Below are 17,164 nucleotides of genomic sequence, written 5' to 3'. Positions count from 1 at the left end.
TAGATCATCCAAACCTGAGTCTTTTAAGAGCCTCTTATTGAAATAGATTGATAAATAAAAGAATATGTAAACAAATATAGGGCTAATAATCAAATGGGAAAATACGTATTTTCTTGTTTTGACAATTCCTGAGGCTGAAGTAGAAATAAATTATGTGAGATTTCTCTTAAAGGCAGCAGTTTCAGCTAAATCTTTCAAATACTTAAAAAAATGTTAAGAACAGGATTGATCCTTACTGAAGCAGAATGGAACAGGTTGGTAATATAATATATGAGAATTCAGTCCAAGGCATGCCCAACAATTTGGAAGTGCTGTGCTATTGGACCTATTTTCCTTTTTGTGAACACTAAATCTTAGGCTGTGACATTATGTGGCTTTAAAAGTACACTAAGCACTTCCCTGGTGGCGCCGTGGTTGGGAATCCGCCTCCCAATGCAGGGGACATGAATTCGAGCCCCGTTCCGGGAAGATCCCACATGCCGCGGAGCAACTAAGCCCGTGCGCCACAACTACTGAGCCTGCGCTCAGAGCCCGCGAGCCACAACTACTGAGCCCATGCACCTAGAGCCCGTGCTCCACAACAGGAGAGGCCACCACAATGAGAAGCCTGCACACCAAAACAAAGAGTAGCCCCCGCTCACTGCAACTAGAGAAAGCCTGCGTGCAGCAATGAAGACCCAACGCAGCCAAAAATAAAGAAAAAAAAGTACACTGAAAGGGGTAGTAGGTGTCTGTCTCAGCATGCTGATCAAAATCAAATCTAAATAACAGCACCCATATATTCAATATCCTGTGATAGATCATAATGGAAAAGAATATGAAAAAGAATGTATATATGTAAAACTGAATCACTTTGCTGTACAGCAGAAATTAACACAACATGGTAAATCAACTATACTTCAATAAAGTAAATTAAAAAAATAAATAACAGCACCATTCCTCTTAAACTGCTCTTGCACCTTGAACCACTTAATAGCCTTTACTTTCATTCTAAACACACTTTTTCCTCTTCTTTTTTTTTTTTAAAGATTTTTTTGATGTGGACTATTTTTAAAGTCTTTATTGAATTTGTTACAATATTGCTTTTTTTTTTTTTTATGTCTTGGTTTTTCAGCCACAAGGCATGTGGGATCTCAGCTCCCCCGACCAGGGATCGAACCCGCACCCTCTGCATTGGAAGGCGAAGTCTTAACCACTGGACTGCCAGAGAAGTCCCCATTTTTCCTCTTTGATGGCAAGAAAAGGATGGGCACCTAAGACATATTTATCACTGCCTTTAGACTCCTTTATCACTTTAAAAAGCTTCAAATAGCTGGTTCGTCTGTGGTTTATTAATGAAAATAAATAATAAAAATAAATCAAACTATAGTTATTTATCCTTGTTTTATCACACATATTCAAAGTATCATGCCTACTTGTACTGCGTTAGCTTCTACTGACGCTGAACAAGTTACTCCAAACTTAGTGGCTTAAAATCACACAAATTTACTATCACACAGTTCTGTATGTAGTTGTACGTCTGACACTCTGACCACAGTCAGTAGCTAATTTAGGAAATCATCTTAGATGCTCCAACTAGTTCAACTAATGATAGGTGAGCCAAGATGCTTTGAGTTGGCATCTTAGCTCACATCCACTGTTTATGACTCTAATGATTTCAAAATGGCCTTAAGGAACATGTTCTTTGTAACCAGAAGAAAAATACAAGTTGCAATTCCTTTGACAGAGTATAGATTTCCCCAGTTAATGACAGCAGAGGACTGACACGCCACACTAGCCTAGGAAGCGGACTGGTGCTGCGGCCAGCGGCCAGGTACCCTGAGAATGCAGCATCCCTCAGGGCAGCCCGTGTTCCTTGTCCCGCATCCCAAGTCCAGGATCATCGGGGCCTTTCTGACACATACCCTCAGCAATGTCTTTCCGCTGCCTCGGCAAGGCGTGCTGGTACAGAGCAGCATTTTGGGAATCTCTTTCTCTGTCAATTATTCTTAGCACTTCTGGACCCAGTAGTTGAGCGCTCAGTGCTGGGCCTCCTCAGGGGACTCCCAGCGCCCACGCCGTGTCCATTCTGACTGCACCTCTGTGGACCCAGCAGGCAGTGGAGGGCCAGGAGTCCCTCCAAATTCCTGGAATATACTAAGCTCTTAAAAATTACATCACCGTGTGTTTAATGGGTATAGAGTTCTAGTTTTGCAAGATGAGAAAGTTCTGGAGATCTATTTCATAATAGTGTGAATGTACTATAACACTACTGAACTATATGCTTAAAAACGGTTAAGATGGTAAATTTTGTTATGCATGTTTTTTTTCAATTGAAGTATAGTTGATTTACAATGCTGTGCCAGTCTCTACTGTACAGCAAAGTGACTCAGCTTTACACATATATACATTCTTTTTTCAATAATCTGTTTTTTGTGTGTGTGTTAGTTTCTGTTGTACACCAAAGCGAATCAGTCATATGCATACATATATCCTCATATCCCCTCCCTCTCGAGCCTCCCTCCCACCCTCCCTATCCCACCCCTCTAGGTCATCACAAAGCACCGAGCTGATCTCCCTGTGCTATGCTGCTGCTTCCCACTAGCTAACTATTTTACATTCCATTATCGTTTATCCGAGGAGACTGGATATAGTTCCCTGTGCTACACAGTAGGACCTGTTATGTGTTTTTTTAACCACAATAAAAAGTTACCTCACCATGAACATGGAAGACCAGTTCAATTCACAAAGCCAGTAGGACGATCTTCCCCTAGTAGGGATTCATCAACCACAATATACACCATTTAAAAGAGCTTTTATGTAGCTCACAGCTGCATTTTTTTTTTTGCTATCAACTCTTTCCAATGTTATTCTTCGCTTGAGAGGCATCTGAGTGTATCTGCCTTATTTCTGCTAAATGGTGCAGCCTCCAAATATTTATTTTTGGCGAGATATTTAGAAATTAAATAAACCCTTTAGGTGAGAGTATTAAGAGTGGAAAAGCAGATATTTCTCCATGGGGGTTTGGTCTCCATTCTCCTTAAGCACTTACTAAAGAAACACAAGCAAACCCAGGAACTCTCACGGTGACATATGGAAGCTCAACGGGTACCGGACAAAGAATCAAATTGCTAGTGCAGAGAGACTTGAAGCCTTTGGACTCTGTGTCCTGGCTACTGGGTGGGAGTAACTCTCCAGTATCCAAACCCAAATTACTCAAAGGAATAAGAACTAATTCTGGGAATAATCAACTTCTATTGCCATAAATGCACACTGGGGAAAGAAACTGAAGAGCATAGAATTACCACCATACAACTTAAAGCCCTAAAGGTAAGGTTCAGAACTGGGGTGACAGTCTCCCAACAATGGTTTCTTTTATTCTACCTCTCCTGACACAGCTGGCCAAAACCATGAACGCTTCCAACATTTAGAAAGTGAGAATAATAACAGTGAGTGCCACCTTACATGTAAAAAGTACAATCAAGTTTTAAAATATTTTTTATATCTGTTGCATAATTTGATTTTTAAAAGAGCCTTGTGGTCTACAGCCATACCACCCTGAATGCACCCAATCTCGTCTGATCTCGGAAGCTAAGCAGGGTCAGGCCTGGTTAGTGCTTGGATGGCAGACTGCCTGGGAATACTGGGTGCTATAGACTTAAAAATAAAATAAAATAAAAATAAAAAGAGCTTTGTGAAACAGATTAAGTAGATAGTAGTATGTGCACCTCGGAGATGAGACACTACAGACTTAATGGTTTGTTTAATGCATGATTACTGCTCAGATTTTCTGAGTTAGTCTCCTTTATAAACATCTCCTGAAATCTGAACGTCTAAGCATAATGTAGAACAAATCTCTGGGGGAAGAGATGACTTTTCTTCTCCATCTAGGCATTCTATCCCCTATAAGCGATGTCACTGAGCCCTTTACTTTTTAAAAAATAATTTATTTATTTATTTATTTATTTTTGGCTATGTTGGGTCTTGGTTGCTGTGTGCGGGCTTTCTCTAGTTGCAGCGAGCAGGGGCTACTCTTCGTTGCAGCGCGCGGGCTTCTCACTGCGGTAGCTTCTCTTGTTGTGGAGCACGGGCTCTAGGCGTGCAGGCTCCAGTAGCTGCAGCACGCGGGCTCAGTAGTTGCGGCGCACAGGGTCTAGGGCACACAGGCTTCAGTAGTTGTGGCGCACGGGCTCAGTAGTTGTGGCGCACGGGCTTAGTTGCTCTGCGGCAGGTGGGATCTCCCCGGACCAGGGATCGAACCCGTGTCCCCTGCATTGGCAGGCGGATTCTTAACCGCTGTGCGACCGGGGAAGTCCCTGAGCCCTTCACTTTTGAGAAAAGGAAGAAGAAAGATGCTTTGGTGGAATCTTGGGTCGATCCTGGACCACGCCTCCATTCCTCTGCCTGCTCATCATGTGTTACTGGCTTTCAGTCTCTTCCTCCCATGCCAGCAAAATATGTAACTGTGGCAGGAGGAGGTCTTCTGTCCATTCTTATTCCCTTCATTCCATCCCCTTCTCATCTTTCAGAGAAAAGGGGTCTTTTAACGTAATAATAATGTGATCTTACATATGCTCCATGTGGAAGGATCTGAGAGATCTACCCCAACTCACATGCGAGATCATTAAAGATCTACAAGTGTTAGGCTCTATGCTGCCTTCTAGGACAGGGACAGGAATCTCGGTGTCCACAGTCTTGACCTTGGACGTTTTCTTTCTGATCCTGGGTTCTACTTCCACATCCTCCCAGACACTGCGGGTCACACAATAAAAATCAAAGTTCTTTTTCGGCACCAGCACCTCTGCAGCTGTGTTCTTTTTCCTGACTTCTGCAGATGTTTAAAAAAAAATTTTAGGTGGTTTTGGACAAATTCCATATTTAATAAGTCTGCTTTTTGCTTCAAGGAAAGTTAAAAGTAACCTGGCCAGTCCTGGAGAGACAGAGCTTTGGAAGATACTGAGATTAGAGCCCAGGCTCTTTTTGAATGAATTCTTCCGGTTTTGTAAAACAGTAGGTGCCAGGTCTGAAATGCACAGTCACAAATCAATAACACTGTATTTTGCTGGCACTTCCCTGGTGGTCCAGTGGGTAAGACTCTGCGCTCCCAATGCAGGGGGCCGGGGTTCGAACCCTGTTCGGGGAACTAGACCTCACATGTATGCCATAACTAAAAGATCCCACATGCTGCAACTAAGACCCAGCACAGCCAAAATAAATAAATAAAATACATATTGAAAAAAACCACTGTATTTGGCTAACAGAACCCAAGTCTGACCCCTCCCCCTCCTGATCTAGCTTCTCCTTTTACAGTCCTTATGTGCCCTTGGCAGCCAGAGCCCGCAGAGGTGGGAGGAGAGAGTGGCAATGTCCTTAGGTGATTGCCCACAAGTCAGGAGTGGGCAGGCTGTGTATCTGCTACTGTGGTCCCCTGATAATGTCTCTGTTGTGTTGCAGCTGGCGGCGATGTCAGGCACCTGGTGGGGGTGCTGCACGATGATACTGCAGAAGCACAGCTATTCCCTGTCCCTGCCCCTTGGCAAATGGTCCACCCAAGGTTTCTGCAGCGTCTTAAGTAGAAGGTGTCAGCAAGCCAGCCTGCGCTCCCAGCTAACCTCTGGGGTCTACTCTAGTCTCCCCTTGAATCCTCACCATGCCTATTCTGTGCCACTATATACTATGGTAAATTTTGCTCTTTCCTGCTACCCCTGCCTCTCTGCCATCCTTCCTCCTTGCCCTGTCATTGTTGAATGCATCTGTGGGCTGCAAACTCAGCAAACTGCAGATGAGAAACAAGCCCCAGTCTCTTGTTTCCAGAATGGGACCCAAACCTCAAAGGCAGTTCTGTTTAGAGGCGTCCAAATTCACGGGCAGGGTGGACAGGGGAGAAGCACGAGGCTCTTCGAATTCTACCGCTTTGGGGACAGTCTTCTTCTTCATTTACTCCCTTTCCTGGATCAGGAGAGGTCCACACAGGGTGGGACAGGTAGGGTTCACTTGGAACGTAGCTGTTTAAGACTTAGTATCTACAAATGAACTTATCTATGAAACAGACTCACAGACATAGAAAACAGACTTGTGGTTGCCAAGGGAGACGGAGATGTGGGGGAGGGATGGATTGGGAGTTTGGGATTAGCAGGTGCAAACTATTATATAGTGAATGGATAGACAACAAGGCCCTATTGTATAGCACAGGGAACTATATTCAACATCCTATGATAAACCATAACGGAAAAGAATATGAAAAAGAATGTATATGTATATGTACAACTGAATCACTTTGCTGTACAGCAGAAATTAACACAACAAAGGGACTTCCCTGGTGGCGCAGTGGTTAAGAATCCGCCTGCCAATGCAGGGGACACGGATTCGAGCCCTGGTCCAAGAAGATCCCACGTGCCGCGGAGCAACTAAGCCCGTGCGCCACAACTATTGAGCCTGCACTCTAGAGCCCACGAGCCACAACTACTGAGCCCACGTGCCACAACTACTGAAGCCCACGTGCCTAGAGCCCATGCTCCGCAACAAGAGAAGCCACCGCAATGAGAAACCCGTGCACTGCAATGAAGAGTAGCCCCTGCTCACTGCAACTAGAGAAAGCCCATGCACAGCAACGAAGACCCAACACAGCCAAAAATAAATAAATTAAAAAAAAAAGAAATTAACACAACACGGTAAATCAACTCTTCTTGAATACAATTTAAAACATTTTTATATTAAAAATTAAAAAAAATTTTCATTAAAAATTAAAAAAAAAAAAGACAGTGTCTAGCCAAGAAGTCATTCAGCAGAAGCTGTAGGTAGACTAGCGGCTGAGGGTGGGGATGGGGAACAGCGGTGGCCCTGCAGTACCATCGTGCAGAGAGCTGTGAGGGTCCCCCCCCACCGCCGGCGCCTCAAGCCCAACGTCACCTTTCAGTTCCGAGATTCCAAACAGTAATCCACGCACTTTTAGCTTGGCTACGAGATGTGGAGAAAGAAACCTTCCAGGGACACTTCTCATCACCTCGGTATAAATACACAGCACCTGCTCCCAGCACTGTGGGGCGGCCTGGCGGCCAGGGCCCCCGGCTTTGTTGCCAGACCGCACGGGGTTTCTCTTCCTGCTCGCCCACCAGAATGACTGCTCCGAGGCGCGCCAGAGGCCAAGGGGCCCTGGATCTGCAGGCACCGTGGAACTCTCATCCTAGCTCTGCTGAGCCTCCTGTTTTCCTTCCAGCGTGCACTTAACACATACTTTGGGGATGGAAGAAATGAACTGATCTGGAACCTGATTTGAAAGATTTTGTTCTGGACCCAATCAGATGATTCGCGGTTACAGCAGACAGGTTCCACTTGTCTCCAGGGACCACTGTCCTGCACCCCCTGTCCCCAAAATGCAGGCTTTTCACTGTTGATCCTCCCCCCAGATATTTCATTTAAAGGGGAGTGTCTATGAGTACAATTTCAAAGCTGACTTTTTAAAGTCTAGTTGACTTACAATATTAGATTAGTTTCGGGTGTAGAACATAGTGATTCGATATTCCATAGATTATATTCCATATAAAGTTATAAAATACTGGCTATAGTCCCTGTGCTGGACATGACACCCTTGAATCTTATTTTACACCTAGAAGTTCAAAACTCATTACAGCTGCAGTTACAGGGTTCCCTGAGAGGCACCACCTGTGCCCGGTTTGGAAGGCTCACAAGCTGAGCCCATCAGGAGGAAAGATCAGCTCCCTTATTTTATCTCCCCTCGTCCTTGTGTCACTGACCCACCTACATCTCCATTTTCCCCTGCTTATGATTGCATTCTGGCTGCGGAGCTTGAGGATTTATCTTTCCAACATTGCCTGGCTCCCTGGCTTTCCTGCTCAGAAATGATGGATGTCCCCTCCCACCTGTCAGTTTCCCTGAGGCCAGACCTCAGGGGCACATTTAACCTTCCATAAACTGGCACAGAACCTCTGAGATACAAAACACAGTGCCAAAGTGCTGGGCACGCGCCATCCTTTATGCCATTCTGAACACATTGCTAAGAAAATCAGATATTCTACCAAAAAACTTACTTTTCAGTTCTGGGCTTTCTTCCACTTTTTCTCAGTTTTCACCTATACGCCTCTGAGAGTGGCAACAGCTTCCCAATGCACAACCCCACAATACTCTCTGCAGTTTTTCCTGACCCTGATCCTAGCTAAAATTGGGAATGGAAACATCCAAACCCGATTTGCTGGCCTCCTTAGTGTCTGTGTTCTCCCAGGAACATACTTCCTTTTACAGTAAACACAGGCTGTCTGTTTCTGAGGATCCGATAAGGACTGTGTTGTGTGACACACACTCCTAATAAACACTCATGGAACCGGGTCTCTCACCCCCTCTAGACCTGCAGTGGTAAGACCTTGATGGTGAGAAGAAGGGACGTGTGTCATTTAAAATCTGCCAGCAGCTTTCAGACCCATCTTAGGGTGAAGACTATTTCAGGAAAGCCAGTTTAATGGCCCTTTTGGGTATGTAAGAGTAGAACCAATTTTTGATCCTGGCTTGGAGGCAACGAGGAGCTAAGCTGCTCTACATCATAATCCTGAAGGTTGTCTTTATTGGGGGTAAAGAATATCTTTGCAGATTATTATGCTACTGACTGGGAGAGTGAACCTGAGGCTGGGTTTCAAACAGAAACCGGTTCTCTCTCTCTCTCTCTTTCTCTCTCTCTCTGGGTCTAAGAGAAGGTCTGAACTTCAAGAAGGGGAAAATGTCCAAAGATTCGCCTCTCGGTAGCAGCTGGTGGCGAGCGGGGTCAAGACAAAGGAAAGGCAGTAGGCTGCCTGTGAATGGCCATGGCTTAGGAATCCGGGAGCAGAAAGACGCAATGTCCGTTTTAAGTTTTCTTTGCTATAATTCCCTTACATTATGCTCAAGCCTTTAACCAAGGTTTGTAAAACTGGTCCTTGTTGTGATTTAGAAGACTGATGGAAAGCCTGTGGTCACACTTTGGGGAACTGTTCCTGGCGGCGGGGGGTGGGCAGCCTGGACGACCTGGTTGAGAGACAGCTCGAGTGGTCCAGGGAAGGTGGCAGAAGAGGTGACACGTGGCAGCTAGCACCATACAGGTATCGCTCAAGGATGAGCTCAGCAATACGGAGGGAGGGAAAACTGGGCAAAGATGGAGCGCCCGGCAGAGGACTGGGGTCAGAGGATGTGTGCTTCTTTGGGTATTAAATGGGATGGTGACCTTTCAAGACTGCAGAACGTGGGAACATCTGGGCTCTACTTAGGAATGAAAACCTCTTTAAATTAAGACAGTTGTATTTCTTATTCTTGTCATATCCACTGGCTCTATTCCTAGCCTCCCCACCCATCTCCTCTGACTCCTGTGATGTTTCCACAAATCACTTGACGTTTTGAACAAAGAAGATAATCTGAACTTTTCAGTGGTGCTTATTTCTCACCCTGTCATTCTTCCTATGATCCATGTAAAAAACAGAGGAAATATTGCCAAGTTCCAACCAGCACATACCGTTACGTTAATAGCATAAACGGGACTTCCCTGGTGGGGCAGTGGTTAAGAATCCGCCTGCCAATGCAGGGGACACGGGTTTGAGCCCTGGTCTGGGAAGATCCCACATGCCGCGGAGCAACTAAGCCTGTGCGTCACATCTACTGAGCCCATGTGCCACAACTACTGAAGCCCACATGCCTAAAGCCTGTGCCCCGTAACAAAGAGAAGCCCCCGCTCGCCGCAACTAGAGAAAGCCTGTGCGCAGCAACGAAGACCCAATGCAGCCAAAAAAGAAAAAAAAAATAGCATAAACGATTCGGTCATAATAAATTATATCTAAAGGTAGTAAAATTAAAATCTAAACGTAATTTCATGCCTCTGTTTAACTTATATATGGCTTCCTTCCTTAAGCCAAGTTATTTTATCACCATTTGTACCCTGTGGAGATGTCACTATGCTCCAAAAATATACTGCAACTGAAGCCACTCAAGGAAACTTACTTTCTATCAGGACTCCATTCAATAACCAGCTAATTCTGGGTTTGGGGTTGCCATTAGCTCTGCAGATCAGGGTTCCATCCTCTCCTGGGGACAGCACAAGATTTTGAGGTGCTATGATCCAGTATGGAGCCGCTTTGTGAGAAAAGGAAAAAAACCCACAAAAAATTGAATCAAATAAGTTATTCTAGCAAACTTAGTAAACTGAACTATCTTAATAAAAATAAGTATTTTGCAAAACATTTGTTAGTTTCATTTTTTTTAGAGTGAATAGATATATGCTTCAAAGAACACTTCAGATTTTCAGAAGAATGTTTAAGAAGACTCAGTGACATCTATGTATTATTTCTAGAGCCTTTTGATTCAAATATCGTCATCTTGTTTTACATTACGTTAATCAGACATCAAAGAGGTAACAGATTTCTCTAACGTTGTAGAGAAATTTACAGGTACAGATAGGGCTAAGAAACATGAATTTAAAATCTGAGCCCTGTAGAATACATACAATTATAAATCTGAGCCCTGTAGAATACATACAATTATAAAATTGGGAAGCAGTTTTTAAAGCTTTGCATTTTTGAAAAGCTGCCAAGTTAGTATAGACTGTTCTTATAAGCCCTTCACCAGCTTTCTCTTACAAAACCATGGAACAGATACCAAAACAAGAAATTAACACTGGATACCATCAGCTCAACTACACACTGTATGAGGATTTCCCCCGTTTTTCCCCTAATGTCTTATTTCTGTCTCAGGACCCTGTCCTGGACACCACATTGCGTTTAACTGTCACATCTTCTTACTTAGTTTTCTCCGATCTGGAAGTTTCTTGCTCTTTCCTTGTTTTTCATGAACCTGAGACTTTTAAAGACAACTAGTCAGTTATTTTGTAGAACATCTTTTTTTTTTTCTTCTAAATAATCAAGAGCTTTTTGGTTATTTTTTGTAATAAGGAACATCCTCTTTTCATCATTATCAGGACAGAAATGGAGAAAAGTGAATATATGTCCGTGTTAGCCATAAGTGTTACATATCAATGTTAATTACTAGCCCAACACTATAAATAAGTTCTCTATCATCTCTTTTTTTTTTCATGAAGAGTTTCTTCCTTGAACATCCTTCCAGACTTACAAAGGAGAACTAGCCAACTGAATTCTTTCAGGGATAAATCAAGCTTACTAAATTGCTTAATCTTCGTATTTCTCCTAAGGTATGTTCTCTACTTCTTATCTGTAACTAAAATATTTTGTGAAACATTTTCAACATGCTCTCATTCCTAGAGAATGTTTCTACCAGTGACTATTGAATTCTCCTATAGATCAATGGGAAGGTTTTAAGTGAACAAAAGCTTTTCCATCTAAGGTCAAATTTAGTGATTTCTGAGTGAAGAACTCCTGAATTTTTAGATTATAATCACCATCCAACCACCGCCATCAGTATCATCAAAATTACTTCTTTTTTTAAAAAAAGGTTATACTCCATTTACAGTTATTACTAAATATTGGCTATATCCCCCATGTTGTACCATAGATTCTTGCAGCTTACTTTAAACATCATAGTTTGTACCTCTTAACCCCCTACCCCTTTACTGCCTCTCCCCACTGGTAACCGCTGTTGTAGACGTCCATCGTATCTGGGAGTACACGATATTGACATGGCTTATTAGCGGTTATATTAACCTTGATCACTTGGTTAGAGTGATGTCTGCCAGGTTTCTCCACTGTAAAGTTATCATTTTCCTGCTTTCCATGTTCTATTCGTTAGAAGCAAGTAAGTCCAGCCCTCACTCAAGGGAAGGACAATTAAGCTCCATCTCCTTAAGGCACGAGGAGTAAAGAATTTGTGGACATATATTAAACCTGCCTCAGTAATTAATTTTTGGGGGGTGAGGGGAGAAGAAACACTTTGAGGCTATGCAAATATCCTGTTTCTCCTTAAAGGTCCATCCCGTAATTTTAGCCTTCATCGCTAGCTCTTGCCTACAGCAGTTATAACTGTGGGATTCTAAATGTGATTTCCTATTTCCTTCATTCTTTCTACACTTATTAATTGGCATCCTCTGCAAGGAAGATCTGAGGGAGTGAATTTTTCACCTGATTTAGATGCACTGTAAGTAGCAATGAGAAGAGAGTCAAGGTGCCACGTATGTTGATATAAATTACATTATTATTGAATATAATCAAAGGCATTTTGATGGAAGACTCAGGGATTCTCAATGGAGGCAAGAACCATGTATTTTAGACAATGACATACCTTTAACTGTGACAGAAATGATATGATGGATGGCTCCTAGTGCATTTTTGGCTATACACTGGTAATTCCCAGAGTCTGCTTCTGTAACCTGAACAATCTGCAGAGTTTTCTTGAAGTTCCTATAAAATGTCCGGTTGATGGGGAGTGTTCCATCTTCTTTTATCCAGTAAATAATTGGGGTAGGCCTGATAAGATGAATAAACAATAACATTACAAGAAAAGAAGTTCACCTAGCTGCTTTTGAGGGTGACTTTCATGCGAGCTTGTCACAAACATAAAGGTCATGAGGAATATACAGAGATTTACACCAGCACCACACTTTTTAACTAGCACCGCACTTTTATAAGTCATGCTCAAAACCTTACATTTCAGTCTGTAAGTTACCATTTTCACACAAGCAGAACTGTGCTCATTTATGGCACACTGTGAACTTGGACTTCAGGGATCTGGTGAGAATGGCAGCAAGACTTCCTTGACTGAAGGGACCTAATTATTTTCTTCAAAGTTCTGATCAGTGAGGCACTCTTGGAAAATTTTGCATGAAGGGACTATGTCAATCAAAAGAATGACCATAAAATTAATGACACCGAGTTATAATTTTTTTATCGGCTAGAGTTAAAAATGCCAGAGAAAGAGCTGATATACATATTTGTGCCCATGAACTTTTCACACATTTCCATATCAAATGGAAGCATCTCCCTATCTTATAACAGGCTATCTGATGATGTGAACGAAGTGATTAGAGGAATCGTGCTCTTACTTTAGTTTCATTATTAGTGATATTTTAAAATACCAATTGACAGAAGTAGGCCCAACTCATGTGTTACTCATACCATTTCTCACCTATGTTTCTTATTAAATCATGAACTATAGAGGCAGATGAAAAGCCAGACATAGGCTTAGAGTTAAAAGGTCTGCTTCAAAATCCCAGCCTTATCCCTAAATTGCTCTCTGATCTTGGATCCCTGAGCTTTTTGGGCCTCAGGTTTCTCTGTTGCCTTAATGCGCATAATGATGCTTGTTTTGATCTGGTGACTTGAGAAGGTTTTCATGAGGGTAAAATAAAAATCCATTCAATACATTTACTGAGACTAAATTATAGACCAAGCACTGAGTTGTGTGTTGGGAAGATAAAGATAAAAAAAGAATGGTCCATACCCTCAGGAAGATCACAGTGTATTTATCATTAGAAATGCAAGTGGGATTAATGGATTGTAGAATTTTTTTCATTTGTTTGGTTGAATAAAAATAATTGAACAGATATATTCGAGGAACTGAATTGTGAGTAGTGTGATTTCCTGACACGGCCAGCAGAGGCCTCCATGTGCCTCCGGAGGTAAAATTATTCCTGGAGGCCAATTCTGGGATTTTAGGGAGGAATGTGGACTTTGAGTCACCAGGCCAAGGACAGCACAGATCATAACACGTGATCACAACATGTTTCCGAGATTCCAATCAATGTTTTCAGCAAATGTGCCTTATCAGTAGTACTTGCTCTGTGCCAGGCATAAGAGGGAACTATATAGAGAAGCTCGCCTTGAACGGTTTCCTAATCTGGGACTCCTGTCAAGGGCACATGCGTTCTGGGGGTGGCGCCAGTTTTGAGGTCTGCACAGATGAGACATCTGCAAAGAAGCTGGGCTGGTGACTGGTCACTAGGAAGCAGGGGTTGGGACAGTGTGCCAGGGAGAAGGTTAGGTCCTATGAGGCCATGTTTGCCTCTGCTGTTAGGAGAACAAGCCAGGGCTAGATTGCTAGAGGGATGTGAGAAACTCATGGTCAAGAGCTCCGTTGCCCTGCTCATAGCCAGCAGACCCAGAGCTGTGAACCCAGAGCCGAGCCGCCCAGCAGATGCACAAACAGGGTCAACTGAAATCAGTCGGATCTAGCCTGTTACAGCACAACTGCCTTGCAGACCTGCAGACAAATGATCAGTGATAAACAGCTATTGGTTTTAAGCCGCTAAGTTTTGAGATGCTTTGTTAGACAACAGTAGCAAAATAATAACCTGAATTATAATCAAAGCAGTCAGAAGGTGATTACTGATACTTATCTCAAAAGGAACACTATTAACAAAATATTTTAATAACATGGAATTTATATGGCCTGTTTTGGAAGGAATTATCACATTTTTCTTGATGCTTAATGGAATCAACATAAGACAATGACTCTTGTTATGATATTAACGCCTCTCTACCAATCTACTATGTTTACATAAGAAGTGGACATCAAGACAGTGTTAACTCACAGCCCTTCTGCAATGCACTCAAGTGAAAGGACATTTCCTCGTAATTCCTCTTTGCGACTTGCATTGCCTTCTGGAGTTAAAAATGTTGGTGGCCTCTCTCTATGTGATTTAGCTGCAAACAAGAAAATCAATATGCATTCAGAGTTATGAACACGGATTTCTAGAAGCCCAGTTCACTGTCTAAGAATCTAATCCCTTTGCAAATCCATTTAGCATTTGATTGTGAAATTTGTTAAACTAACACATACACACTCTTTGCCTTGCAAATAGCCATCACTCACTCAGCCGGAAGTAACAACTATTTTGGTTGCACAAGCATTAAAAATAAGAACTTTTTTCCTCTTGTACATTTCCCTAATTTGGGTTAGGGTCCTATGAATTTTTGGTGAGTTGGCAAATTTTCAAAATGTAGACATAGAGAGGAAAATCATGTTATCAAACTATCCATCTCTTAAGATGAGTGCACACGTCAAAGTGAAAATGAGCTGTCTATCTTCTGGAAGATATGACGATGGAAGGGGTATTTTGCTTTACCCTAGGGACAACATTATAGTCAATTCCATTGATTAATCGTGAAGATAAATCGTGGTGAACATCTAACATATCAAAACTGCAAGGTTTATGGAAAAGAAAACAAAACAAAACACAACTAGAAAGTGACTGCAGAGGTGTGGCAAATTGTGTGCCATAAATTAAGGGTGGACTTAAAGCAACTGAAATTGGTTTCCTCGACAAAAACGTAAAAAAGGGCTCAAGTCAGAAATCTCAGGAAGATATCTACAGACTACCTTCATGTTTTATGTAGTCCTTGCCTAAATGTGGCCTTATCTTCTGATGGCCTCTCAGAAAAACTTAAAGTCGAAATCATACCATCTTGAGGTTCTACGAGCCCTTTACAGTGTTCAACACTTTAATGTATTATCTACTTGATGCTCATAAAAACTGAAAAGGTAATATATGAATTCTTCTCATTTCTCAGAAGAAAAAAACTGAACACCAGAGAAGGTATTACTGGAGATAAATTAGAGTTTTCCTTAGATTTTACCCCTCTGAAATCACTTTGGGAATGATTTTGAGGCCCATATTTTTCAGGAGGATTTAAACATAAAATAAAATAAGATAAAATGAAATAAGATAAGATAAAATAAAATAAGGCAGGAGTTGTGATCTGTTTACTCTGGTCATTGATAGTGCCTTAATGTTTTTTACTTCATATCTCAAAGATAAAAAATTAATACAGCAGAAATTCTGCCTTGTAGATAATTATGAGGACCCCATATCCAGAACCCATAATTTTCACACATAGACTCTATACCTGAGAGCTATATTTCCGTTAAGGAAATCAAATTCTTTTCTTTTTAAAAGAATGAAGTTAAATCCTCTGTTTTTAAAAAGATTACTTCCACTGAAGACAGTCACTCGATTTTAAACAAAACTAAGAGCAATACTATTGCTAATTATATGACGTTGATAAGATCATGTGAAAACAGATGGAAATACGATGATTTACTATCAAAATCCACTTAATATTAATTGCAAAAGGTTACTAAGACATTGATGTTAGTATTTTAGCAGGTTAACGCACCTTGCCAACTCTTATTTAATTCATGAGAAAAGTTTATGAGCCAGACAAAAAATGAAAAATGTAATTCTGAACATACACGAAAGATTTTTTTCCAAATCTTGTGGAATGGTTCTTTACATGAAAACAGTTATAGTAACTTTCATTATTATACATACAACATGGAACAGGTTTTAGTGACATGTTTGAGAGCTCAGAGCTAAACTTCATATGAAACATACATTGATTCTAGTGGTATTAAACATGGAACTAGGAATTTCATAAAGAAATAAGGTTGAACAGCCATGGAGGTGAAGTTAGTGAACTAAATTCTACAATGAAGGAGAAATATCAGTTACAATCACCATAACTCACCACCATAAAACTCAGTGTCACTCAAATTAGCAGCTATAGTGTCATTCAATTCATCCACTGAAATAAACAGAATATTATGAAGAATGCAAAAAGTAGGGGGGAGGGGACTGTAAAAAGAAAGTATTGGGCAACAAAAGCAAACATATATACCTATGCTGACCGAGCACCATCCCTACCAAGTAAAAACAGTGCTTTACATTGTATAGAACTATTTCATTAATTCACTCAGCCACCCCCAACCAGTAATATGTGAATACATAACTGAAGCAGCAGGACTCCCAATTAAAGGCATCGTGGAGCATAAAGCACTCACAAATGCTCAGAACACTAAGTAGATTCAGGAAGTTACCATGGCAACAGTAATGGTAATGACAGCAAAAACTGTAAAATACAGTATTTAAGGTAGGCAAACTCCTTATAATATTGATACATATGCCAACACTTTAGCAACTATTCACAGATACTTTCCTGACCAGTGAACCTGTCTACTTCAAAGCTAGTAGGATTTAATAATTCATACATTTGCACACATTTGTAAACATCATGGCAAGAGAGTTTCTGGAAACTGAACTCTTACCTGAAATCACCTTCACAGAAATAGGTTGCTTCTGCTGTATGGTTTGAGTGTGATTAAATCGGGCGTAACAGATGTAGTCTTCCCGGGTATCCTCTGGGAGCACATTGGAAAAATAAAGGTCTCCATTCAGACCCTGGGAAACTCTCTCACTTTGTGGAAGTCTTTGAAAGGCTGGAGAAAGGCGGACAGACATCTAGATCAT

At 41.7% G+C, this 17,164-nt stretch overlaps 1 protein-coding gene across 19 annotated transcripts in view; it reads right to left on the bottom strand.

Annotated features, from left to right (window-relative positions):
- NRCAM (neuronal cell adhesion molecule) overlaps window positions 1–17,164 on the bottom strand; it is a 317,729-nt gene that overhangs the window by 54,791 nt on the left and 245,774 nt on the right. For 14 of the 19 annotated variants that reach the window (XM_082473415.1, XM_082473431.1, XM_082473427.1 and 11 more), the window contains 5 exons: window positions 16,963–17,133; window positions 16,386–16,442; window positions 14,450–14,561; window positions 12,202–12,386; window positions 9,955–10,086 (listed from right to left, as the gene is read on the bottom strand). In XM_082473415.1, the coding sequence (XP_082329541.1) occupies window positions 9,955–10,086; window positions 12,202–12,386; window positions 14,450–14,561; window positions 16,386–16,442; window positions 16,963–17,133 (657 nt within the window). The remainder of the gene's footprint in view (window positions 1–9,954; window positions 10,087–12,201; window positions 12,387–14,449; window positions 14,562–16,385; window positions 16,443–16,962; window positions 17,134–17,164) is intronic. The other 5 variants (XM_082473416.1, XM_082473423.1, XM_082473418.1 and 2 more) reach the window with 1 other exon arrangement.

This window comes from Balaenoptera physalus, assembly GCF_965194825.1.
Source record: "Balaenoptera physalus genome assembly, chromosome: 8".
In the NCBI taxonomy this organism is placed as follows: domain Eukaryota; kingdom Metazoa; phylum Chordata; class Mammalia; order Artiodactyla; family Balaenopteridae; genus Balaenoptera; species Balaenoptera physalus.
This window is presented reverse-complemented; position numbering and strand designations above follow the sequence as displayed.